Source organism: Rhinopithecus roxellana, chromosome 4 (assembly GCF_007565055.1).
Source record: "Rhinopithecus roxellana isolate Shanxi Qingling chromosome 4, ASM756505v1, whole genome shotgun sequence".
Taxonomy (NCBI): Eukaryota; Metazoa; Chordata; class Mammalia; order Primates; family Cercopithecidae; genus Rhinopithecus; species Rhinopithecus roxellana.
The window spans coordinates 126,850,476-126,877,741 of NC_044552.1; the positions used below are offsets into that span (position 1 = coordinate 126,850,476).

General features: G+C 38.4%; 1 protein-coding gene across 4 annotated transcripts in view; it reads left to right on the forward strand.

The window, feature by feature from the left end:
- ARHGAP18 (Rho GTPase activating protein 18) overlaps positions 1–27,266 on the forward strand; it is a 177,264-nt gene that overhangs the window by 127,870 nt on the left and 22,128 nt on the right. For 3 of the 4 annotated variants that reach the window (XM_030928932.1, XM_030928933.1, XM_010354711.2), the window contains exons 6-12: positions 5,601–5,766; positions 8,230–8,321; positions 12,765–12,842; positions 16,772–16,931; positions 18,872–18,954; positions 24,341–24,547; positions 25,824–25,964. In XM_030928932.1, the coding sequence (XP_030784792.1) occupies positions 5,601–5,766; positions 8,230–8,321; positions 12,765–12,842; positions 16,772–16,931; positions 18,872–18,954; positions 24,341–24,547; positions 25,824–25,964 (927 nt within the window). Of the gene's footprint in view, positions 1–5,600; positions 5,767–8,229; positions 8,322–12,764; positions 12,843–16,771; positions 16,932–18,871; positions 18,955–24,340; positions 24,548–25,823; positions 25,965–26,691; positions 26,880–27,266 lie in introns of those variants that run through there. The other variant, XM_010354713.2, reaches the window with a different exon arrangement.

Below are 27,266 nucleotides of genomic sequence, written 5' to 3' on the forward strand. Positions count from 1 at the left end.
ACTACTCTGAGGCAGGTGTCTAAGTAGATAAAACCTTCAGTTCCATTTCTGTTCCATGCTCCTCTGCTTCTGTGAATAAGCAGTAGGCTTTATGTAATACGTTGTTCTCTGTTGACCTCATTTCATATTCACTTCCTTTTCCTCACAGCATCGAGCAGTCTTTGTTAATTCTTTATGATCTCTCACAGTGGATTCAAATTTCTCCTCTTAAATTTGGAGATCGGGTTTTATAACCTTTAATTTGCTTTAGTTTGAAAACTTAGCTACGTAGTGTGTACACATTATATCTCAGAAATTATGGTCTATAATTATTTTATTTATCAGATGACATCCAGGAGGTAGATATCCCTGTTTTTCATACATGGAAACAAGTTAGAGAGGTAACTTGACATGCTGAGGCTTGACATTAATGACTACGCTTTTGAAGACTTTCTCTTGCTTTCCAAGTCAAAGCTAGAGCGATTTGATGAGTAAAAAAGTCGTTTATTATTAGTGATGAAATGCCTAAGGACCCCCAAATGCAAATCCTACAAAAGAGCAACACAGCCAGGGAAAGCTACCTAGTTAATTTATGGTAACACATGGGAATCAATGACCTTATATTTTTTGTGAAAATTTTTATTTTATTCTTTTCTTTTTTCTTTCTTTTTTTTTTTTGTTTTGTTTTGAGACTGAGTTTCACTCTTGTTTCCCAGGCTAGAGTGCAATGGCGCAATCTTGTCTCACTGCATCCTCCACCTCCTGAGTTCAAGTGATTCTCCTTCCTCAGCCTCCTAACTAGGATTATAGGCACCTGCCACCACACCCGGCTAGTTTTTGTGTTTTTAGTAGAGATGGGGTTTCACCATGTTGGTCAGGCTGGTCTTGAACTCCTGACCTTAGGTGATCCAGCTGCCTCAGCCTCCCAAAGTGCTGAGATTACAGGTGTGAGCCACCATGCCTGGCCTTATTCTTTTCTTTAAACACATTTTCCAAGAGGTAGAGAACTTTTCTCTTGCTGAAATTTCACTGCTTTCTCTTAGCCAACGAACTGAACCATTCAGTCTATTAACTAAACAAAAAACGACAGGAAACTTCATAAATATTTAAAGCTGCTGCTATGAATTAAACATTGGGATAAAGAACTAACTCCTTCATTAAGCACAATGTTTAAATAAATAAATAAATAAGCTCATGACATATATTGCTAGGTAAATCAAATGTTTGAATTAATAATATTTCAGGATTCTGTAAACATTTACCTTGGGTAATGCTTTAAACGGCTGTATTACGTGTGTTTGGCTTATTATACCCAAAGCAACTGATTTTAATGAAACATTTAGCACTTAAAAAAAAGGTAAATATGGTTGGTTCAGCATTCAGAAAATGAAGCAATTAGCAGAAATATAGGACCAAACATGGGAAAAATGTGGCCAGTTTTGTGTGATTTTTAAAAAGGAAAACTCAGTAGAACTCATAGAAAATCAGGGGAACACGAAGCCAGTGGCCCTCCACCTCACTGAGTTTGATTCTATGCTCTCCTCCCTGTAGGATGTGCGTCCTCATTCATTTAGTGGACTGTGACAGACCACCCGTAATGTGCCAGGTCTGTGGTACAACAGGGTTACAGAAGTGATTAAGAAGTGGCTGTTCTCCTTGAGGGGCTCACAGTACCACATCAACACCTATCAACCTAGATATCTCCCTGCCTACTCTGGTAGATGGGAAACATGGAGTAAAACAGAATGGTTACAAAACTTAGGATTTAGGAGAACTGAATTTGCATCCTCATGACATCACTGGCTTCGTGGCTATGTTTAAGGGACTTAACTGAGTCTCAGTTTCCCCATCTAGAAGATGCTGTAATAATTCTTATCTTATTAGGACTTTTGCAGAATTAAGTGAACTGTTTTTCGATAAGATAATTATTATTTTCAATTTTTTCTTACCTTGCCATGACACGCAGGAATAAAGGAAGACCATGAAATGTTGATATTATTTTAAAAGCTCCATGAAAAAATATAATATGTAATACTTTTTGAGTGCTATTTATCATTTGATCTTCACCACAACCTTATAAGTTAGGTTCAGTTGTTCTCATTTTACAGATGAGGAGGCTAAGGCACAGAAGGGGACATTGTTTGCCAAAGGTCACATAGAAAGTGATGAAAACAGGATTTGCCACCTGTAGTCTGGCTCCACCCTCTTGAATCCAGTGCAGTGCCCCATGGAGGCCATCCTGCCCCCTGCTGGAAATTTGCTTAGGCCCCATCTTCAGTGATGTTCATTCTGTTTATTTAATGTTCTCCTAGGAAAAAAACACATTACAAACAGTTAAGAAAGACCCCTTCCTCTTACAGTGGACTTGAAGTCTCTCTTTTGGAATTGAGTTTGCTTAAAGGGAATTAGCTTCTCACTTAAAGTCATAGGTTTTACGAATTGCTCTAGGAGAGTGACTCCAACATTTTCATCTCACAACTCCTTCATACACTTAAAAATTATTAAGGGCCTCAAAAACCTTCTGTTTATGTGGGTTATACTTATGGACACTTACCATATCTGAAAATAAAATTGAGAAATTGAAAAAATATTAGTCCATTTAATATAAGAATATTATAGTTAAAATAAATACCCTTTTCTCAAAATGGAAAATAGCCATATTTTCTAAAAATTAAGTGTATCATGGTTTTAATTTTAGCAAGTCTCTAATGTCTGGTTTTAGTTGAAGTCAGCTGGATTCTCATATTTATGTTTGCATTCGGTCTGTTGCAATGGCACTCATTTACATCTGGAAAACTGCACTGTATACTCATGAGACAATGAGAGTTTGAAAGGCAAAATAATGCCTCATTACTAGTTATTAAAATAGTTCTGGACGTTTTGGAAGGGTTTGGATACCCCCAATTGTCCCTGGACTACACTTTGAGAATTATTGCTTTAGGACATGTCTTTTGCCCTAGTATTGAGACGATGAAGTATTAACGATAAGATGCAAGTAGTACCAAAGCAAAGGGAATAAAATAGATGCAGTTAAATCAGCTAATCAGCAATTGAGTTAAATGGAAAATTCAAAGGTAAACCCAAACTGTAAGAGAATGATCAGTTTTAATAATAGGTAAACACAATGGGATTGTAATTTGTATTAAATGTACACACTAGTGAAATTTGCCTTTTTATCTTGTGGTTTGCTTTCTAATGTTTAATGTGTTTAATATTAAAAGATGATATTTGAGAAAGGCAGAAAAACACACCACTGTGTGCTTGTGATTATGAAGTAACATCTTAGTCCCAGTTTATTCAGCAGTGAAAGTAATATACAAGTTGAGTATCCCTAATCCAAAAATCAAAAATCCTAAATGTTCCAAAATCAGAACCTCTTTGAGCATTGGCATGATGCCACAGTGAAAAATCCCACACATAAGTACTTAACACAAAATTAGTTTCATGCAAATTAGTTAAAATATTTTGGAAAATTGCTTTCAGGCTATGTGTATATAAAACATAAATGAATTTTGTGTTTAGACTTGGGACCCATCCCAAGATGTCTTATTGTGTATATACAAATATTTCAAAATCTGAAATCCAGAGCACTTCTGGTCTCAAGCAGTCTGGATGAGGTATACTCAACCTGCAGTAGCAACCACATAAAAGCACTTGGGAAGTGCTGGGCACTAAATCTCACAACAGCCCTCTGAATTCGGTGGTCTGTCCACCTCCTCTTCCTCCTTTTTGTTGTCCCTCCCCTTCCCTCTCACCCTCCCCTTCCCTCTCACCCTCCCCTTCCCTCTCACCCTCCCCTTCCCTCTCACCCTCCCCTTCCCTCTCACCCTCCCCTTCCCTCTCACCCTCCCCTTCCCTCTCACCCTCCCCTTCCCTCTCACCCTCCCCTTCCCTCTCACCCTCCCCTTCCCTCTCACCCTCCCCTTCCCTCTCACCCTCCCCTTCCCTCTCACCCTCCCCTTCCCTCTCACCCTCCCCTTCCCTCTCACCCTCCCCTTCCCTCTCACCCTTCCCTTCCCTCTCACCCTTCCCGTTTCCCTTTCCCCTCCCCATTTCCCTTTCCCCTCCCCATTTCCCTCCCCATTTCTCTTTCCACTTTCTCCTCCCTCTTTCCCCTTCCCCTCCCCCTTTTCCTCCCCTTTTCTCCTCCCCCTCCTCTCCCCCTCCCTCTCTTTCTTTTCCCCCCTCTTTCTTTTCCCCCTCCCCTCCCTCTCCTTTCCCTCCCCCTCCATCTCCCATTTTACGGAAAGAAAGGTTAAGCCATTGCCATAGTCACAAAACTAGTAAGTAGACAGATGACTGGTAAGCTCTGAAGTCCATGCTCTTCGTTTCCCTGTGTCCCTCCACTCTTAACCTAATGTGCTCTAGTCTTTCTGGACCAACCTTATTTGACTTCTGTGACAATTAAAAGATACATAAGTGTATGTGAAGAGTACCTGGCACATTCTAAGCATACACTCATGGCTACTATTCCTCTTTCTCTTCCCCATACTTGTCTTTTTCATGTCATCTTCCTCTGTTTCCTCCTCCCCCTCCCCTTCCCCTCCCTCTCCCCTCCCTCTCCCCTCCCTCCCTCTCCCCTCCCTCTCCCCTCCCTCTCCCCTCCCTCTCCCCTCCCTCTCCCCTTCCCTTCCTCTCCCCTCCCTCTCCCCTTCCCTTCCTCTCCCCTCCCTCTCCCCACCCCTCCCCCTCGCCTCCCCCACTCCTCCCCCTCGCCTCCCCCACTCCTCCCCCTCGCCTTCCCCACCCCTCCCCCTCGCCTCCCCCACCCCTCACCCTCGCCTCCCCCACCCCTCACCCTCGCCTCCCCCACCCCTCACCCTCGCCTCCCCCACCCCTCAACCCTTCCCTTCCCTCTCACCCTCCCCTTCCCTCTCACCCTTCCCTTCCCTCTCACCCTTCCCTTCCCTCTCACCTTTCCCATTTCCCTTTCCCCTCCCCATTTCCCTCCCCATTTCTCTTTCCACTTTCTCCTCCCTCTTTCCCCTTCCCCTCCCCCTTTTTCCTCCCCTTTTCTCCTCCCCCTCCTCTCCCCACCTCTTTCTTTTCCCCCTCCCCTCCCCCTCTCTTTCCCCTTCCCTTCCCCCCCTCTCTCCTTCCCTTCCCCCTCTCTTTCTCCTTCCCTTCCCCCTCTCTCTTTCTCCTTCCCTTCCCCCTCTCTCTTTCTCCTTCCCTTCCCCCTCTCTCTTTCTCCTTCCCTTCCCCCCCCTCCCCTTACCTTTCCCCCCTTCTTCCCCTTCCCCCTCTTCTTCCCCTTCCCCCTCATTATTATGTGTGACTTCTAGCCTTCCTTTTCTGAAGGTCACTTAACTAGAAGTCTTTTTCTCTATTGGGCTCACTCTCTCTCTCTTGTCCTCCCAGCCACTGGTATTAATACTCCGAGTTTGCGGTCCGGTGCCATTGTCTATCAGACTTTGGATGTTGACTCTTGAACACTCCACAGCTTTAGGGGTCGTCGTCATGACAGAATCACTCTTCATTCTGACTGGAGAAATTGTACTGTGGCTTTTCTTGTCACTTATTCTGAGTATAACTTCTTTCTGTAGCTGGTTTTTTCTTCTTGCATTACAATGGAGGTTAGATACTGTAAGCTTTTACTATATTAATGATGTTTATTTTAGAGTTTCAGATTGCCAAAAGACAAAACGGGTACCACAAGGATTGGTGACCTCGCACAACAGGACATGAAGAAGGTTTGCCATTTAGCCCTGATTGAGCTGACCGCCCTCTATGATGTATTGGGTATTGAGTTGAAACAACAAAAGGCTGTGAAAATCAAAACAAGAGGTAATCATGAAATGATCAACCTTTGCATTTATTTCTCAAATCGCAAGGATGGACTTGACTTTTTAGCAGTGTTTCTGGGAGACAGGGAAAACACCTACAAAATAAACCAACACTTGAAGACGTCTAAAGTTTATATTCTAAGATGTTGCCTTCAAAAGTTTTGTAACTAGATAGAGATACACTGTGTCCTAGACTATAAAGGCATGATGAAATAATTTAATTCTCATAGAAGGAAAATCTGAAACAATCAATTGTAACTCATGTGCTTTCTCCTTTAAAAACTATATATTTAAAAAGATACATATTTGGTACACAGACTTACTTCCAGAATCAGGTCTTGAAAAATGACTTTAAGACTGTTGATTCTCAGTGACTATTTTTGTTTATTCATTAGATAGAAAATAAATAGGCTAGTTAGTATTCTGCCTTTTTGTTCCTCGACATTCTAATTTTACCTATTTTGCAAAGACATTCTTTCCCCTATTAAGAAAATACCACCATTGTGACACAACAATACCAGTAGACTGTACTCATCGTGGAAATGTGGAGTGGTTTTTTTTTTTTTTTTTTTTTTTTGTGAGTACCTTGCTTTACCCATTAAATAAACAGTTTTTTTTTTTTTTAATGATATAATAGAGAACAGACACCTCTTCAGTTTTTGTTTCTCCAGTAATTTATTGGTCTTGAAATCCACATAATTCTCTGCTGACAAAGCTTTACTTTAGGATTCTTTGTCCTTGTATTTAACCTTAGAGGTACCTCCTAAAGAGAAACCAAGAATGAGGATTATGGAATTGCTATGGTAACATTCACAAAGACGAGTATTCACCTGATTTAGGTTTTAGAGGCAATTACTCTGTAGGACTGAAGTGTACCTTCCCTTCTTGTCCTGTCATGCTGGGCCCCAGAAGACCTCATTCTGTGCTTAGTTCCTTTGAGTATTTGAGCTTAAAGCCTAGGATGGTGAATTTCTGAGTCAAATGGTGCTCTGTTTTTTCCTAAGTCCATTGTGGATAATGAAGACTTAAGATGCGTTCTGAGAAACTCATCACAAAGTTTTTTCCAAACATAAACTAGAAATACAATTTCAGCAGTTGTGGGTCAGTGCCCAAGATTTCTAAAGTGGCTCAGAGAGTTTTTTTATTTTTTAATGGTATGTTTTAGAATTGCAACCTGGCAAAGAAACATTAAATTGTTTATATCAAGACTCTCACTGTCAATAGACTTTCTTTCCATTTTTATGTAATACCTGTTTGTCTTATCCAAGATGCTGATTTTATGTTATACCCTAGACCCTTGCCATTCTTGAGGTTGCATCTTTTCTGAATTCCCAAACTGGAAAGTTATTTACTGGGTACTGGCATTCTTTTGAATGGCATCTCGATTAAGTGTCACAATATCCAATGTCTATCCTCATACCACAAGATAATCCCCTTTTCCATGTTCACAGATGATTTTCGTTTCCATGCTGATGTGTATCATAAAGGAAAAAGTTATCACTTTGGTGCTAACCGTCCACTCAGTGATGGGGGCAGGGTGGAAGTGCTGGTAGAAGCCATGTTCATACCAGACTCAAGGCATATGATTTTAATTTAGAAAAATTGTAAATTATTACCGTCATTTTTTTCTGGAGCTATTTCTAAGCATATACAACCACAAATTTAAGAGTAGCAAGTATCTATTTTCTAAAGAGAAACATTTGTAGAACAAGATCTTAATCTTGTCTAATTTCTTAGAAAGCAAATATTTATATTTTGCTATATTGTAAAATGTTCAATGTCTGTTTAATGTGGAAAAGACGAATGATATTTACTTTTTTTGGTGATAAAAAGGTGATAGCTCTGGCACTGAGGCTAGAGTGCAGTGGTGCAATCACGGCTCACCATAGCCTCAACCTCCCAGGCTCAAGCTATCCTCCAACTTCAGCCCCCCAAGTAGCTGGGACTATAGGAGGCTGCCATCATACCTGCCTAACTTTTTTTTTAAATTTTCATAGAGATAGAGTCTCACTATGTTGCCCAGGCTTAGGCTGCTCTTGAACTCCTGGGCTCAAGCAATCCTCCCACCTTGGCTTCCCAGAGTGCTGGGATTACAGACATAAGCCACTGCACCTGGCCAATATTTGCTTTTAAGTAAGAATTTTTAATTTGATTACATTTAGTAAATTATCTGGATATTTTTCATGCTCTCACAGCACTCTATTTCTCTTATGCAGCAGTTTGCACTTTTGTAATTATGTTGGTAATTATTTGCAATCATTTGTTTAGCTGTCTTTCCTTGCTATATGCCTCTATAAGTCAGGGCCAGGATTTTGCTATTGGCCACCATATATATAATGTTGAGATGCTGTCATTCACTTAGTAGTTACTCAGTATATAGTTGTCTGATTGACAGTATCAGAAATCTCATGCTTTAACATTTTTATATTAATATTTTATAGATTGACAAAATTTTTTCTTGCAGATTCTGGTCTTTTTTGCATTCCATTGACAGTGCTATTAGAACAAGATCAGAGGAAAGTACTAGGAACTCGAATACCCTTGATCTTTCAAAAAGTAAGTAGGCTTGGATCGGTCAGCATAGAGAGAACATACTTAAGCTAATAGTGGTTTTTTGTATTCATATTATTATAATATAGTTTTCCAATTGATATACTGTCATGTTTTGTACTTTGATTTTCTCTTCAGGAAGCAAATTTGTTTCAAGGGCTCATAAGTTTTATATTCATGGTGATGCTTTCTGTGTTATTACTGTAACTGTGATTACCTGGCATCATTTTCCTGTCTTATATTAGCTGGCTTTGTATAATTGAGATTTCAATTCTATAATACATAGGAGTGGGAACTGCTTATAAATTTCTAGGGAATTGCATCCTCATGAATATTTCATGCCAGTGTATATTTCCTAAGCTTTTCTATTTACAGTGAGGATGTCCAATTTAATTTACCAGTGCCTATTTCCAAAGTAGGCAAAGAAACCATAAAGTAGAATTAGAAAATGATTGCTAAACTATTAAGTCACTTGTGTAGTCAACACTCAGTTATTCATAAGGGGATTATCTGTGGCAATATAAAAATTTACATGCAACCTCTGAGCCATCATTGTTCAGAAACACAGATTACATTTGAGAAAAGCTAAGGAATGCACAGAGAGGAAGACAGGTCAACTCAGTTGCGAACTACCCAAGCTGTAGATTCTTTGCTGCAGCCCAGGCATATCACCGTTTCTGAAATTTCTTGGGACAGTAGAAATTGATTTGCAGTTAATTGGCTCAGCAAGCTCATCCAGTACTAAGGCTCAATCTACTTGGCACTTATTCTTCCCCTCTTCCAAACTAGTCAGTTCCCTGTCTTACCTACTAACATTTGGTGCTTTTTTTCCTCTCATATCTACCACTACATTCAAACCTGCATCTCATTATTTCTCCTGACAAACTTTGTTCTACACAGTTTATCCCACCCATCAGCCCCTGCTAGCCACCGCGTGCAGAACATGTATCTGTGGAGAGCTGTCAGCAGTACCTGTGATTAACAGGAGGAGGCTGACAAATACAGGCTACATATTCAAATTCTTCTGTCAGTAACAGTTGCAATTTACTATATACCAAAGCCTATACAAAGCAGGGATCTCAGCAGCATCCTTTCCTGGGTCAAAGTTCTCCAGAGAAACAGAAGCAATAGGATATATTTAGAGTGAGATGAAGAGATTTTTTTTTTTTAATTGGCTCACACAGTTGTGGGACTCACAAGTCTGAAATATGTAGAGCAGGCTAGCAGACTGGAAGCTCAGGCAAGAGTTGTTGCTACCATCTTGAGTGGAAAAGCTGCAGGCTGGAAACAGGCAGTGTTTCTTTGTTGCAATCTTGAAGCAAAATTGCTGCTGCTTTGGGAAACCAAAATCTTTTAGGCCTTCAACTGTTTGGATGAGGCCTACTGCATTATAGAGAGTATTAAATAATTTTCATTACTCAAAGTCTACTGTTACAACAACAGCAACAAAACCTGTCACTGCAACATATAGACTGGTGTTTGAACACCTGGGCACTATAGCCTGGCCAAATTGGCACACAAAATTCACCATCACACCACAGAAATACAGCGAGCTTCAGTTTCTGTGGAGGGTCAATGATGCCACGTGATCTGCCTGGGATTGCATCCAGTCTATTAAGAAAAATTTCCCTTTGTCATTTTCTCTTGAATGTTTATTTATTTATTTAGTTGGTTATTTTATATTTTTGGTCCCTTAACATTCTGCAGACTCTGGCTGTCTATCTGTTTGAAGGATTGGATAATGGCCTTAAAGTATTTTTGTTTCTATGAAAAATAAAGGAGCATATAAAAAGTTTACTTGTAGATAACACTCATCTGTTTGCATCCCCTGTGAATTACAAGCCAAAAATCACAGTGATCTCTCACAAAAAAAGTTTTGATTTATCAGCTGACAACTCAATTAGGTCTTATCTCTGTTTTGTTAAAGGGGAAAAATTAGAAACGACTGATTTGCAAGAAGATTCATTACCAGTCTTTAGAGGACTATTTTTTGAGCTTATATACCCAGAAAGGGCACTAACAAAGCTTATCTAGTACCTATGAACCTGTATCTGTTATATTATTATTTTACTCAGAGGTACATTGTTTAAACCTTGTATTCTTAGAAGGGTGGGGAAATAGAAATATTGTTAATTTTAATCTATGAAAAAAGTCTGCCTTATAACCTAATTATCAAATCTAGTGTTTTCACTGTCAAGTGAATCAGCCAACTCAGCCATACTTTGTGTCAGAGTCTGTATTTTAATTTCATTTTTCAATTCACATAAGTATGTAATATATATTTTGAGAAATGCTATGAAAATTACTGATAAATTTCAGAACATAGGTAAATTAGTAAAAACAGCATCATTAAAATGTATGGGTCAATGTAGTTATTTTTCATCTCTATTTTAATCCTGATAATAAAAGGAAAGCTATAAAGTATTATTTATATTTTAATAATGCAGTATAATATAGCTAAAAATATGTTATTTTCAGAGTGATATATATGAGAAAACACATGGCATTCCTTCTGACGATATATGTACATAACTATTGGGTGCTGGTTTTTAGCCTTAGAGAATAATGAAAAGGACTCAAATATTAAAATGCAGAAATTATGCTCATTCAGTTATTTAGAAGTCACAATCACTTTTTCCTGTGTACTTAATGAAAGTGAAAGGCATATATTGCTGAAAACTAATTTGCTCCAGCAGCTGGCATACAACTGTACATTTTGTTAATAGGACTAGAAACATTTTTTTTTTTGTCTTTTTTTTTTTCCTTTTTATGGAGAACGGGGTCTTGCTATATTACCCAGGCAGGTCTCGAACTCCTGGGCTCGAGCTATCCTCCCGCCTCTGCCTCCCTGAGAGCTGGGATTACAGGCATGAGCCACTGTGCCCGGCCAGACTAGAAACATTTTAAACATTTTATAAGATCAAATAAAATGAAAATTGGCTATACATTGAATATTGGTTAAATTTGGTTTTAAATACTTTATTTTGAATAACACCCATCTGATCTAAAATAATTCGCCTAAAATTTTTGCTGTGGGTTTTTAACCAGTGTTACTTGAAAAATGTGGTCTTGGAAAATATTCCAGAAGAATTTTTAAAAATCCTGTACTGCTTTGACTGATCAAAGATGCTTCTCTTTTCCTAATAATCCTTAGGAGAATTTTGAGACTACTATGCTTAATTCTTATCTGACTTCCTCAATATCAGTGCATTCTTTGGCCATAATATAACCCAGGAATAGAAGAGGCGAAGTCTTGAAAGAAAAGTTGACATCTCTTCCAGTGTCCACATCCTACGATATATCTAACTTCAGAATATCGAGACAAAGGTCAAAAGACCTCATTTATGATGCCAGGCTTTGCTCCTAACAGACACTTTTATGTGCAAGGGGAAAACATTAAGCTCTAGGTAGTTTATAGAGTCTTGTTTAATCATTAAACGAGACTTCCCTGAATTTTTTTTTTTTTTTTTTTTTTTTTTTTTTTTTTTTACATTCTTTTGGTACTCTAGAAGATTTTATGCCTTGGGGCATGCAGAGAATATTATAGTAAGATTGTGAATGAGTGAAGAAGAGGTCTGTCTCTTATAAAGTAGAAAAGGCAATTGTGAAATGAGAATGGGTGCCAGGGAGGAAAACCTGTATGATGCTAGGAAATGCCTTGTATTTAAATGAGGATATGAAAACTGATTTTCTTAAAGTAGCAGGATATGTTCTATAAAGGCTTTGTGTACTGCTCAGGGAATGCCTACTCCAAGAAGATCACTTTACCAAGAATCTGACCACTCTTTTATCTTCTTCTTAGCCTCCAATAGTCATTGTAATTTCTCCATTTGCCTTATTTTTGCGGGTTTCTGCTCTTTTAAAAAACAAAAACAAAAATGCTTTTTGTGGGAATCTGGAGTTAGATCAGTGTATTCATTGGGCATCAGGTATGACTTAGAGGCCATATACAAGGACATTTTTCTCTGTTTAACACCAAAGGCTTAAAAATGAATATTTGCAAACAGTTTTTTTTTTCCTGCATGTCATAAATAATTCTTTCTTGGAACAAGCTAAAAATGAGATGTAAATATGCAAATGTTAGATTTTCATAAGATTTATTTGATTGCAGAATGTAGGTTTCTGGAAAAGCAGAATAAATAGATGTTCTTAGTTGCTTTTAAACAATGAGCATCTTTATTCTGTTTGTTTGGAGTACCACAGCTGTTGTGTGAAATTACACACTTCTGTTATAAAGTAGCATAAGGCCCAACTTTTTCTAAATTACAACAAAAGTTTCTGGACTTATTGTTTTGAAGGACAGTGGTAGTGCAATAGCATTCAAAATCTCATAAAATCCAGTTTACATGTCATTGTAATCAGTTTTATTTACATGTGAAACAGATGTTAAATTTGGAATTGTACCTGTTACAAATATCGAAACTAGAATGTTTCTCTGTCTATGCACAGCTAATTTCTCGAATTGAAGAGGGAGGTTTGGAAACCGAAGGCCTCTTACGAATCCCTGGAGCTGCCATTAGAATCAAGGTAATCTCTGAGTTCTGCTAATTGTAAACATTTTATTGTTTATTTACATTTATGCATTTTAAAAGCTAAAAAAGCTTGTCCTCTCCACCACTTTTTTCCATTGTTAGTAAAGTAGATAAAATAAAACAATAAAACCTTTTATCATTCAGTTTAGTTTTTTTTACAGTCCCGTCTGGTTTTTGTTTTTCGTTTTTTTTTTTTTTTTTTTTTCGAAATCACCATATTATGTATAATAATACTATGATAAGAGAATGTGATGAGTTAAAATATTAATGGCGTGGGGATAGTTGTGATAGATTTGGCCAGGATGAGTAGTAGCAATTGAGTTTACAAAAGTCAAGGCTGGGTGCGGTGGTTCACACCTGTAATCCCAGCACTTTGGGAGGCCAAAGCGGGAGGATTGCTTGAGGTTAGGAATTCAAGACCACCTGGGCAACAAAGTGAGAGCCTGTCTCTACAAAAAATAATTTTAAAAAATTTGCCAGGCACTGTGGTGCTCACTTGGAGTTCCAGCTACTCAGGAAGCTGAGCAGAGAGGATTGCCTGAACCCGGGAGTTCCATGTGGCATTGAGCTCTCATTGGCCCACTGTACTCCAGCTGAGGTGACAGAGCAATAAGACCCTGTTTCTTAAAAATAAAAAACACTTTGGGAGGCCAAGGTGGGTGGATCATGAGGTCAGGAGTTCGAGACCAGCCTGGTCAACATAGTGAAACACTGTCTCTACTAAAAATACAAAAAATTAGCTGGGCATGGTGTTGGGCACCTGTATTCCCAGCTACTCAGAAGGCTGAGGCAGGAGAATCACTTGAACCTGGGAGGCAGAGGTTGCAGTGAGCCAAGATCGTGCCACTGCACTCCAGCCCAGGCAACAGTACGCGACATTGTCTCAAAAGATGAAAAAAAAAAAAGCCAGAATCATAGACTCCAGCAGATGGAGGGCCTTGGCATCCTATGCATAATTATTCTTAGTGAGCCGGTCAGACGAGACACTCTCAACCACCTTCGTAATTCACACAGTCCCCTGTCTTGCTGCATCCAGGGTAGCCTGAGTCTGGCTGGTGAAAGAATAATTCCCAGAGTTCCCAATTTGAGCCCTCCCTTCTCCCTTGCCTTTTCTTCTCTCTGGATGACATTTCTTTCCTACTGTTCTGGGGTACCATGTATCCTCCTGCTGTCATCTTTGTGCCTCACTTTTTGCTCTGGGGGATGAAGCTTCCAATGAATGCATGATAAAGATGGAATTACCCTACAGGGGATGCATACTACATATCCCCTCAGGGGATTTAAATGTCAAGGGGACTCATACTTGGAATTGTAGCTGTATCTGGAAAGCAGCCATTAACTATTCACTTTTACTCTATCTTCCAATTCACCTTTACCTCTGCACTGAGATAGCACAAGTAACCACTGCCCACATCCAACGCATTGTCTTCCTGAATTTGAAAATCCAAGAGAAAATAGGAGAGAAGAGAGATATTCTCTCTTCACTTTCATAACATTCTTTATGAAATCTTTAGAACTGGATCAGGACTAAGTGTTTCTTGGAGAGTGCACACTGTCCTGGCCTGCTTCTAATGGGCTGTGGTGTGGCCAGGATTGGAATTACTCTTTATACATTTCACAGTTTGCATCACCTGCTTATCTTGATAAGTTGCCTTGATTTAGGACACCAGTTTCGACCTCCTTGGCTCTTACTGCATAGTGATCTCATTTTAATAGGATTTGAGTAGCCTGCTATATTCGGATCATAAGCTTCCACTTGTGTCGCCTGGGTTTGGCGTCTGATATTTAGACGTCCCCCAAATATTTAGACGTATTTGTAAGTTTCATAGTTTGTCATTGTCTTACTTCATATAACACCTACGGCACGTTCGCCACTAGTCAGTCATGGACATTGTGTGGTTCTGAGACATGTTCTAGTAAGTACATTCACTAACAAAGATATAGTTCCTCAGAAACAGGTAACAAATATAACCTCATATTACCCATATTAGCAAGATAGTCCTCAATTCACCGTTGAAAGCACTCAGGCCCTCACTAGCAGACTGCGATGGCCAGCTCACAGGAGGCAAAAATACATTTACTTAGTACGGAATAGTGAATATAATGCAGATTTTACTTTGCAATGAGAAGGCTGGCAGAAGGACAAGTTTAACTAAGTATAATTTCTAAGAAGGCCAATTAAGTGGATTCAGCTGGCTCAACTCTTCAACCCAGCCTGTTGTCATATGCCAAATTATGCAGCAGCTGGTCCATTATAAATAATTTAAAAGATAATATGCAAAAATTTTGGTTGTCTCTTTTCTCCCTGGCCCCACCAAACTTCTCTGTACTGTTCTCTCTCCCTCTCCCTCCATTCTTTTTGCCTCTCTTCTCTGGATGTTCCTCTGTTGTGCTTTCCTCCCTCATTCTTTCCCTTCATCCCTCCTCTCTCTCCTCTTCCTTCCCTCCCTATCTCCCACTCCCTTTTTCTATCTTTTCCTCCCTCCTCTTTTTGTCCCTCCCTCTTCTTTTCCCTCCCTCCTCTTTTTTTCCCTCCCTCCTCTTTTTTTCCCTCCCTCCTCTTTTTTTCCCTCCCTCCTCTTTTTTTCCCTCCCTCCTCTTTTTTTCCCTCCCTCCTCTTTTTTCCCCTCCTTTTCTCCATCCTTTCCTCCCTCCCCCTTCCCTCCTCCCTATTTCTTTTTCTGTCTTTGCCCACTCCCCTTCACCTATTTCATCAATTACAAAAATATTTGAGGGTAGAGAATGGTTGTTGTGTTAGGAAGAGAAAACGTGGTAATTTGCCTTACAAGAAAACAGGAAACGTCCTTTGGGAGAATGGTTTCATGTAATAGAGGAAAGTGACAGAAACTTGTGATGGTTTTAACATGGTAGGGTTTATGTATAGTAGATTTATGTATAGTAAAGAAGTATACAAAAAATAGTAATTACGGAACTCAATTGATTTAGTAGTAATAATTTGCCTGACAAATATTGTGGAGTTCTGAGGTAAGTGAACTAGATATTTCTAATTCTGCATGGACTCAGATTGTTTTCCGCAGCTGGCAGCAGGATGGCTGTGCATTAAAGACAGGTATACTGGGCCGGGCGCGGTGGCTCAAGCCTGTAATCCCAGCACTTTGGGAGGCTGAGATGGGCGGATCACGGGGTCAGGAGATCGAGACCATCCTGGCTAACGCAGTGAAACCCCGTCTCTACTAAAAAATACAAAAAAAAAAAAAAAAGAAAACTAGCCGGGCGAGGTGGCGGGCGCCTGTAGTCCCAGCTACTCGGGAGGCTGAGGCAGGAGAACGGCGTAGACCCAGGAGGCGGAGCTTGTAGTGAGCTGAGATCCGGCCACTGCACTCCAGCCTGGGCAACAGAGCGTGACTCTGTCTCAAAAAAAAAAAAAAAAGACAGGTATACTGATGTATTTTCATGCCTCGTTTGCTTTAAAATTGGGTTTTCCATTTCCCATAGGTGACTAATCAGAGGTAGGCTTCTGTTTTAGGCCCAGAGATTGAATATGTATTTTGTTATGTAATATACTTCTAAATAATTTAAAACGTACTTCTTTTTTAATGATTTTTTTCTTAATTTAATGAAGATTTATAATATGTAGATGAAGCCCCAAAATGGAACAATTATTTTAACCAAATCTCTTAATTAAAACTTTATTATTTACAGTTTGTGGAATGTCCAGGAAAAAGTATAAATATTAAAATGTTTTTTGGCCTTAGGTACGGTTTTTTATTGGTAAAGTACATTTGGATTAGAGGAGAGGAGTAGTTTTTTTCTGAGTAAAAGAAATACTGACTTTTGGTAGTTTGTCTTGTCTAAAGGGCAGAATCTCTTCAAAGTGAAAATGTATCATACTCTCTGCAAGAAAAAAATGCACTTACAGCTGCTGCTTTTTTTTTTTTTTTTTTTTTTTCCTGTGCCTATCAGAATCTTTGCCAAGAACTAGAAGCAAAGTTTTATGAAGGGACTTTTAATTGGGAAAGTGTCAAACAGCATGATGCTGCCAGCCTCCTGAAGCTCTTCATTCGGGAGTTGCCTCAGCCATTGCTCAGTGTGGAGTATCTCAAAGCCTTTCAGGCTGTCCAGAGTAAGTGCTCTCCCTCTTTGAAGCAGTCCTTCTGCTGGTGCCATCTATGTTAATTGTTTTAATGACATTTGGCATCACAAAGAACGTAACCAGACGTATTTGGGTGGACATATTGACTCAACTGATGTCAGTGGGTGCTCAGCTGCCATGCATTGTTTTCCGTTTTTCTTATAAATATGCATTTCTGAGTAAACAGATAACAGAATGTTCTCTTTGGGTACAGATTAATTGCATGACATTTAAGCAATACAATATATTTCAGTGTTAAAACCTGGAAACTTCACGTTTCTCTTATAATAGAATGAGTCATGTCAGATCTCTGATACAATTTTCTTGCCAAGTGTTAAAAAACAACTCTTACTGGAGAAGTTGTGGATGAACGGTTATTATAAAAGCACAAGGAGAAGCGGTAGGGTCTGTGAGCATTTCTTGAAAAATTAAATTCTGACGTTGTCATGCAGAAATGTGGAGCAAAGCATTCTGCTGCCTCATTGGTGGAAGGTCACAAGCTGCTGCTTATGTACTGCCGTTTTGTCATCTTGGGCAAGTTACACATTAGTGTCTCTAATAGTTCTCGATTCTTTTTCCAGTGAACCCACATCTTACAAGGTTTATCTACTGACCTAATTATCCATTTTACACCTAGAGGCCATGAAGAAAAGTAAAAATGCGATCACTGCCTTCAAGTAACTGTACCTTTATCTTTTAAGCAGGGACACTTATAAGAATGAAAGAGGGGCACTATTAATAATTATGGTGAGCTCCCAGCACTTTGGGAGGCTGAGGCGGGCAGATCACTTGAGGTCAGGAGTTTGAGACCAACCTGGCCAACATGGTGAAATCCCGTCTCTACTAAAAATACCAAAATTAGCCAGGCGTAGTGGTGTGCACCTGTGATCCTTGCTTCCCTGAGGCAGAGAATCGCTCGAACCCGAGAGGTTGAGGTTGCAGTGAACCGAAATTGCACCATTGCACTCCAGTCTGGGAGATAGAGTGAGACTCCGACTCAGGGAAAAAAAAAAAAAAAAAAAAAAAAAAAAATTGCAGTGAGCTACGGTTTCAACCAGAACTGCCAGGCTATTCTTAACACATACAATATTGAGATGGTTTCATGAGTCATCTCGTATCATGACATTTCTTCAGAATTTCTAGGAGAGATGAAACTGAAATCATCTTCTGTTTAAAGTATTTATTTCTTAACAAGTTTCTTCTTTAAACAGAATAAATTACCTTCTGCTGGAAATACTTTTTAATGTTTAAATTGTGCTATGTTGCATACATTTCCTGGATATGGATTTGAGGACCAGATTTATTGCTGAAAAGAAATGCTGGAATGACTCTAAATATCCATGAGTATTACTTAAATAGGGGAAGGGCTGCTGAAAATGATAGCATCAATGATAATAATGCACCTCTTAGACTGTTGAATTGCTGCTTGGTTTTCTAATTTATTCCACAGGCATTTATAAGCACCTATCGTGTTCCAGGCCGTATTTTACATATTCCTGTTGGAATTAATGGACTCTTACCATGCACTTGTTCACTCGCCATTAAAAGAAACAAACTTCACTGTTATAGACGCACCCTGATACCATATCATGGAAGGTCCAATCCTCTATGTCTTTTCATTGGGGAATAATTATCATGCAGAAGTTAAAATTATTTCCAAAGCACTGTTGTGTGTCTGCAAACATAAGGCCGCGCGTCATATGATCACAGTTGGAAGTGAGCATTCTGAGAGAGAGGAAGCTCCTAACAGCAGCTGCTTCTGCTCATCTCCCACAAACACACTCTCAACAAGGCTTGCTGCTCAGTCGTTGTGTCTTAGGTTTTACAGTCATGTTTATGCCAAATAACTTTTTCCTTAAAACATGAAAAAAGAAAGTAAAGGAAAATGTTCACTAAAGAAAAGAGTTCAGATTTATTTAATTTTTCTGCAGATCTTCCAACCAAGAAGCAGCAGCTACAGGCTTTGAACCTTCTTGTCATCCTCCTACCTGATGCAAACAGGGACACACTGAAGGTCAGCTCGGTTAATTTACATTAAATATCCCTTAGAACTAAGCACAGTAATTTTTCACTATTTGTTGCAAAGCAATAAGATGTGTATCTTGGACATGGTCGTTAAAGTCTAAAAAGAAAAAAGCCTACTTTTAAGGACAGAGGGTGAAAGTCTTTAACTCTTTATGAGATTATGTTACTAATATTTTTAAGTTTTTTTTTAAATTTTCACTATAACATATATTCTTCCAAACCAGATGATTGAGGTTCATTGGTTAATGGAAACATGGGTGGTTTTTAGTGTTTTTCTCCTTTTTTATTTTTTTTTTTTGCGTTTATCAAATTGTATTTAATAAGCAGTTAGCAGTAAGGTAAAATATAAATGTTTAAAACAAAAATTCTAAGGCTCATCAAATATAACCCACTACTACCTAAAGATACTACATTTTGTAGTTAGAAATGGTAGATTTTGAAGTAAGTCTTAATGGTGATTTGATACATTTGTTAGCCAAAATATAGACCAACTCAAACAATTCTAGTTATTTCTCTAAGGATTTATCCTGAGTTTCTGATTTAGAGCATCATTTTGAAGTGATTTGGTCTAATGTTTATATGACTTAATACCGTCTATTGTAAGTGTTTTCAGAAGCTCTTATAATCAGGGATTGTGCTACACTGATTTATTTTCCTTAACAACAGAGTTTACAGTGTAGTTGTAAAAGGTTTAATTATAAACTCTTAGAAAAAGAAAAAAAAATTAACTTAGTAAAAGTATTATCTTAAGTTTTGCCCTTGCCGAAAAAATATTTTTTATATGGGTAGAGGGCTTCTTTACCCTCTTCATTTTTTTCTATTTAAAATGAAATCTCCTCATGAAAAGAACTCTCAAGTTAAGAAAAAAAATTTACTACTTGGTACATCTTGGAATTTTTTTCTCTTAATTCATTAAAACTCCTTGAATTGTAACTGCATGACTGATAGTTCTTTAATGCCATTGAATGAATATTAATATTCAGCTTTTCTTGATGAAGCAGCTTATGGAGATTACTGGAGGTAAAAACGCTATGTCTGCTACAGGAGAACTTCCAAAGGGCGATTCCCTTTCCTAAGTCAGAAAAAAACCCTTTTGCTTCACTGTTGTCAAATGAGTAACCCAGAAGGGGCAGCATTAGGTTTTGGTTCAATTTGCTTTTGAGACAGAGGTCAATTCAGAAAGGGTTATATTTGAAGAGTATGTGCCCAGGGCTGCTGTGTAAGTGTGTGTAGATTGTGGCTGAGACAGGGGCATATGGCCCAGGACAAAGTAGGGCTGATGATCCAACATGTCCCCTGCTTGTCAGCAGAGCTCCCAACACAGGGCTTCAACTACTCAGAAATAGGGAGGAACATCTTTTTCTTACTCATGGACTTTTTCTTGGCACATCTTTGGGTGACCGCCCTATCAATGACCAGTGTGCGGTGGGTATTGCAAGACTTATGATTTACTTAAGATACCCCTACATTCAAATGAGTTCAAGTCGTTGTGGGAGGAAGCACTCAGTTCAATATAGCTGCTTTGGGTGTGGCTGATCTGGAACTCTTCTTTGGACTTTGCCCTCAAAGTCCCAGGCATATTCTTTTAAAAATTCTATTAAAAAAAATTTTTAAATTATAGGATAGTTCTTACATTTTGTGTATGAAGCTATTGGAAACATAATTTTTTAATTAAGGGGAGGAAGTACTATTTTTGGTAAAAAACTGGAAGATGCAAACAAGTAATTTTACATGTTTACTTAAGCTTTAGTGACTTAATTAGCCAGCTCTACTGAAGGTTTCAAACCAGAACTTTAATAATAGAACATTTTAACAAGAATGCCATATGTGCAAAGAATAAGCCATAAATTTAGTTCTGTGAAAGGGAAGGGAAACTCCAATGCAATATAATTTCAGGAAGCCTAACGCAAAATTCCCTGACTTATCCACTGCTAGCAACACGCCTTCAGTTGTCATCTGAAGGACAGAATCACGTGCATGACTTGTTTGGAATATTGCTACAGCAAGTCTAAGTAACTTAGGAGGCACCATGTTAAATACCACATCTTGGCGTGATAGTGAAGTGACAGGTGTGTTTGGGCAAGCTACTTAACCACAGTTACTTTTTTTTTTTTTTTTTTTTTTTTTGTTTGAGACAGAGTTTCACTCCTGTTGCCCAAGCTAGAGTGCATAGAGTGCAGTGGCGTGATCTTGGCTCACCGCAACCTCCGCCTCTCGGGTTCAAGTGATTCTCCTGCCTCAGCCTCCCGAGTAGCTGGGACTTCAGGCGCACGCCACCACACCCGGCTAATTTTGTATTTTTAGTAGAGACGGGGTTTCTCCATGTTGGTCAGGCTGGTCTCGAACTCCCAACCTCAGGTGATCCGCCCACCTTGGCCTCCCAGAGTGCTGGGATTACAGGCGTGAGCCACTGCTCCCAGCCCACAGTTCCTTTTTACTTTGAATTATGATGCATTTGGACAAATGATCACACCTACCTTTGACTTGGAACTATATTGAAGACTGATTTTAAGATAGCAAGAGGGGATCCATGTTAATATAATTCTTGACATTTATGTTTCTTGTAGTTTTAAGAAGCTCATTATATACATTGTCTCAATCCTTCCAGGCTGAGAGATAAGTATTCCCATTTTACAAATAAGAAAGCTTTAAAGAGCAGAGGTATATAAAGATTTAACATCATACTCAGCTAATAAGTAAATGTGCTGGGACTCAAACCTGGCTTTTCAGAGAGTGAGTCCAGTGATAGATTGATACCACCAGGGTGGTGATAAAGTAAATACTTTTTGAAACAGGAGAAGTTCTCATGAGTGTATAGAGAAAATGTGATAGATACACACATACATACACACACATGCCATGCAATACTACTCAGCCATAAGACAGAATGAAATAACGGCCTTTGCAACAACTTGGATGGAACCAGAAGCCATTATTCTAAGTGAAGTAACACAGGAATGAGAAACCAAATATTGCATGTTCTCACTTATAAGTAGGAGCTAAGCCATGAGGATGCAAAGGCATAAGAGTGATACACTGGACTTTGGGAACTTGGGGAAAGCATAGGAGAAGGGTGAGAGATAAAAGACTGCATATTGGGTACCTTGTACAGTGCTCAGGTGACAGACAGGCACACCAAAATCTTAGAAATCACCACAAAAGAACTTACCCATGTAGGCAGAAACCACCTATATCCCAAAAACTATTGAAATAAAAAATATATATATAAAAAGGGGAAATTCTTAAGGTTCAGATAGAAAATTCTGCAGTTCCTTCAGCAAGGGCTGGGCTAACATTTTGTTAACTTTATATCAACTCTCTTATTCTCTAGTATTCTGATAGTAATATTTTGAGTAACATTATTACATATGCACACCACAATTAAAATGGTTGATTACCTAATCTCTGTAATTTATGCTCATAAAGAAAGAGATACACTGGTCCCTGAACAATTATTCTGGTCTCTGTGGAACAAAATTAAATATTTTTTCTAAACTTCAATTAATCTTTTGTCCTCATTTGAGAACATGTTGTTTTATATAACGTTATGCTTGGATTACAATTTAACTTCCTGAGCACTGTACTGGAAATTAGATACGTAAATCTCATTGTTAGATATTAAAGCTCTGTCCTTAATTTGTTTCAAATTTTCAAGGTCTATATAGCAGCTAAACTTGATTCAAGAGCAACCTGTTAGAACTTACAGTAATTTTTTTTCCTGAAATTCTTTGAAAGATAGACACTTTTTTTCCTTTTTCCATTTTAGTATAGTATATTTGGCTTTTTTAGGGTAGGGATTTTAGGCTAACTATGAAAAACTGATTCTTTTAGTAGTTAAGAATTTAGATACAAAAGCCAGATAGACATGTAATTAAATTCTTTCTCAGGGTTTGCTAGCTGTATGACCACCAGGAAGTTACTTACATTCTCCAAACATTGTTTTCTCATCTGTAAAATGGAGGTAATTATAGCATCTGTCTCCAAGTTAGGATTAAGTAATATCTATAATGTGCTTCATAAACTGCCTCATTCATAGAGAACATTGAATACCTGTGCAGTTATTAGTTACTGTTGTTCTAGAACAAATGAAGAAGGCAAAAGAAAAATCTGAAGCCTTAACCCCTGTTAGAGTAGGGCGACCTCAGCTGCCTTTGTCTTTTGGAGAAGGTAGTTTCAGAGGACAGTGAGTGTCTGCAATAGGGGTGGACATATGTGGCATCAAGCTGAGCATAACCTAACCTGTTCTTATGAAAAGTTCCTTTTTTTTCATTCATTTAAAAAAAAAAATTCTCAGCTGAGTATGATGGCTTATGCCTGTAATCCTAGCAGTTTGGGAAGATGAGGTGGAAATATTTCTTGAACTCAAAAGTGCAAGACCAGCCTGGGCAACATAGCAAGACTTCACCTCTATGAAAAATAAAAAAAATTAGCCAGGCATGGTTGCATGCACCTGTGGTCCCAGCTACTCTGGAGACTGAGGCAGGAGGATCACTTGAGCCCAGGAGTTTGAGGCTGTAGTGAGCTATGATCTCTCACTGCACACCAGCCTGGGGAACAGAGCAAGACCTGGTCTCAAAAAAAAAAAAAAAAAAAAAAAATTTCTCTTTGGTCTTTCCTCATTTCTCCGCTTTTTCTATCACAATATTCCCTCCCCTCTCCTCTTGTCTTCTCTTCTCTTCTCTGTTTCTGAGATAGGTTTTCTCTCTGTTGCCTAGGCTGGACTCGAACTCCTAAGCTCAGATGATCCTCCCACCGATCTGGGACTACAGATGTGCACCACCATGCCTAGTGCCTGGGAGTACAGGTTTGCACCACCATGCCCAGTGCCTGGGACTACAGGTGTGCACCATCATGCCCAGGGCCTGGGACTACAGGTGTACACCATCATGCCCAGGGCCTGGTTCATTCTTTATAAGTTCCATATCAGCCAGATATTGATTGCCTTAAAGCAAATGAAACTGGAGTCGAATGACCCTTTTTGAGGTAATTTTTAAAAGTCTCTACATAGGAAAGTGCAGCACTTCCTGAAATAGGCAAATGTTTGTATGATGTTTTAAATTACTTTTCAGCTCTCCATGACTCCCATAGGCCAGAGGTCTGACACTTCCCCTCTCCTCTCTCTGCTCCCTAGTTCAGCTATGTGCCATCCCTGCTTCATTCTCCAGCACCATGGTCCTTAGTAGAAGCAAATTTTCATCTCAGGGAGTGTCAACCAAATGGAGAAGTTTTGGTAACAGGGCCTGTTGGATGTGATTAGTTGACTGCTTATACACAACTTGTTGTTTTTAATGAAATAAAAATTGCATATGCAGCAGTGCTTTAATCTTTTACCTTCATATATGACACCAATCTCAAAAGAGTCATTTCTGTTTCAGGCCCTTCTTGAATTTCTCCAAAGAGTAATAGATAATAAAGAAAAAAATAAAATGACAGTCATGAATGTAGCAATGGTCATGGCCCCAAATCTCTTTATGTGTCATGCGTTGGGATTGAAGTCCAGTGAACAGCGAGAATTTGTAATGGCAGCTGGGACAGCAAATACCATGCACTTACTGATTAAGTATCAAAAACTTCTGTGGACAGTAAGTATATATCATATGCTTTGTTCTTAGTAGTTTAAAAACATATTACATGTTTGTTATTAGCTGTATTAAATTAAATTTAAAATTTGTGAGTGCAGAAAATATTAAAGACATTTTATTCATATAGGTAAGGAGGGCCCTGTGAATTTCTGTTTTCAAATTATGTCAAAACATGCCTTGTAAGAAGTACTTTTTATTTACTTCTGCCTATTTTCCCATTTCTCAGTGTTTTAAAGTCCTGCTCTATTTTTAAAAGCCCATGCTATTGTCGTTTCAGATTATTCAGTTCTTATTCATAGACCCTTTATTGAAAGGGGTGCATGCATTTTGTACCCTTATTGCTGAGAACATCTTTAAAAATGGTTTCCTCTGTTTTACACTTATTTTGAGCTTATTTTGACAGCTTATCAGTGGATGGTAGTGGCCGAAAGCCTTCGTTGATTAGGTGTTCATTTTCCAATGAAATTTATAATTTTTCAGTGAGGCATCTTATAAGCATTTAGAAAAAAATGACCTAAAGGAATTCCAAGCAAAATTATAATATTGAATATTTCAATCTCTTATTTGAGGAACTTCCAAACATTAATTTGTTAAAAAGAGTGATGATATTTAGATCCTGAAGTCTTTCTAATCTATAAAAAGACAACTGATGTAGATGATTTCAAATGTGTTTTTTAATAAAAAATCAATATCCATTTATTAAATCTCAATGTTTGTCAACATTATTTCATGGTTACATTTTGATACCTTAAAATATTTGGGTTTTGCTAATGTGATTTCTTAGGAGAAATTTGTCCTGGATTTTTGCTAGCTACCTATCAGCTCTTGTTTCTTGGGGAGTTGTTCTTTCTCTCATGACAGCAGAGGCTAGCTGGTTATTAGAAGGGGACTTTAGGTTAGCTAGCAGGGCTGTAGGTAGGAGGCTGCAAAAGGAAAGACCTATGGAGGTGGTGGCTTCTACTGCTCTTCACCTCAGGGGGTCTCCAGTCTGGCATGGAAGAAGGCCACTGTGTCCTTGAACTTCACAAAGCCTCTTTTGGAACCTTCCACAGTGGGTGGTGAATTACACCACGTGGATGCCCTGCACACCTGGTAAGTGAGTAGTATGAAGCACTTTCTTTTCATAGATTTAATGAATAGTGCCTGGAAAATGGCAGTCTTATCAAAAAGAGAAACTCTTTACTCCTTTTGAAATTTAAAAAACACAGTTTTTTTCTGTAGTTGAAAATGCTGGCATTTCTTTTTCCTCTCTAAGATTAATTCCTTTTCTCTGTAGATTCCCAAGTTTATTGTAAACCAAGTGAGGAAGCAAAACACGGAAAATCATAAAAAGGATAAAAGAGCCATGAAGAAACTGCTGAAGAAAATGGCTTATGACCGAGAAAAATATGAAAAGCAAGATAAGAGTACAAATGATGTAAGGAAATAATGGAGATGTGTATCTATTCCGATTTTAAGTTATTTTTTAATACCAAAAATTTTTTTTTAATGTCGTCGTAGTATGACTTTCTGCCACTTACTAGGCTTTGGTACTACTTGTAAGTGAAAGACATCAGTAACTATCGTCCTACTACTGCTGCTAATGATCAGGATTGATAGTTGGTCAGGTGTTGGTGACTCAGCATGTGAGCTGTTAATGGGGAACAAAGGAAGATATCACGACAAGACTGAACACACACACACACACACACACACACACACACACCCCTACCCCTACCCCTACCTCTCCTGCAGAGACTCTAGTCGCCTACTGAATATATAATCTAGAGTGAGTAAGTAACCCCATGTGAACCACTGACATTTTTTTCTAAATTTTTCTCATCTGTAGAATGGGGGAAAATAGCTAATCCAGAGAGACAAATAGGTTAATGTTTGTGTTGTGCCGAGGATTATTCCTAGACCTTAATAAGTATATTTGAAGGTTCTTAATTTGATCAGAATTTTGAGAGCTAAATTGGAAAGAAAAAAATCAAGGTGTTTCAAAAAAGAAATATCTAAATAGCTGTATTTATAAAGTACTGTAAGGATATATTAAGAACTGGGTTTACAATAATGAAATATACATGGATATACGTTTATGAAGTGAGTTACCAAAGCTGTAGCGTAAGATCATGAAATGAACGGGTTTCTATTGTTCTATTTAGGTGAATCCACCTCCTCCCTCTACCACCACCATTGAAGTTGTTTAGTTACATGCTGACATCTTGTGGAATAATGTGAAAATGCAGTTATCAGCCTTTGTCTGGATTTTTGGTTTTGACCTGCTTATGGATCCAGTAACCATAAAAACAAAGTTTTTCTCTTAGATTTATTTGTATCTCTCACTCTTAAAAAATAATACTTTCTTGGCATTGTAAAACATTTTAAATCAAGTTTTAAGTATCTTTAAAAACATAAAGAGAAGTTGCAAATAATGCTTTTTTTTTTTTTTTTAGAAAGGCCTTGATATTATCCTAAAGGCTTTTAGAAAGCATTTTTGTTTGGCTTTTGGTTATATTTAGAATGTTCTGTTACCTCTAAGACCATTGTAAATATGTGAATAAAATCTGTTTTGCAGCCCTTCTCATTCATATTAAGTGACTTTATAGCCTTGTCTTTTTATAGGGCATTTAGCCGTGATACTCTGAAGCTCAGGATCTACTTAAAGAAACATTTGGGATGTACCTTTTTAATAATATTTAGAAAAAATGAAATGTTTATTTTTTGGAGATGGAATATT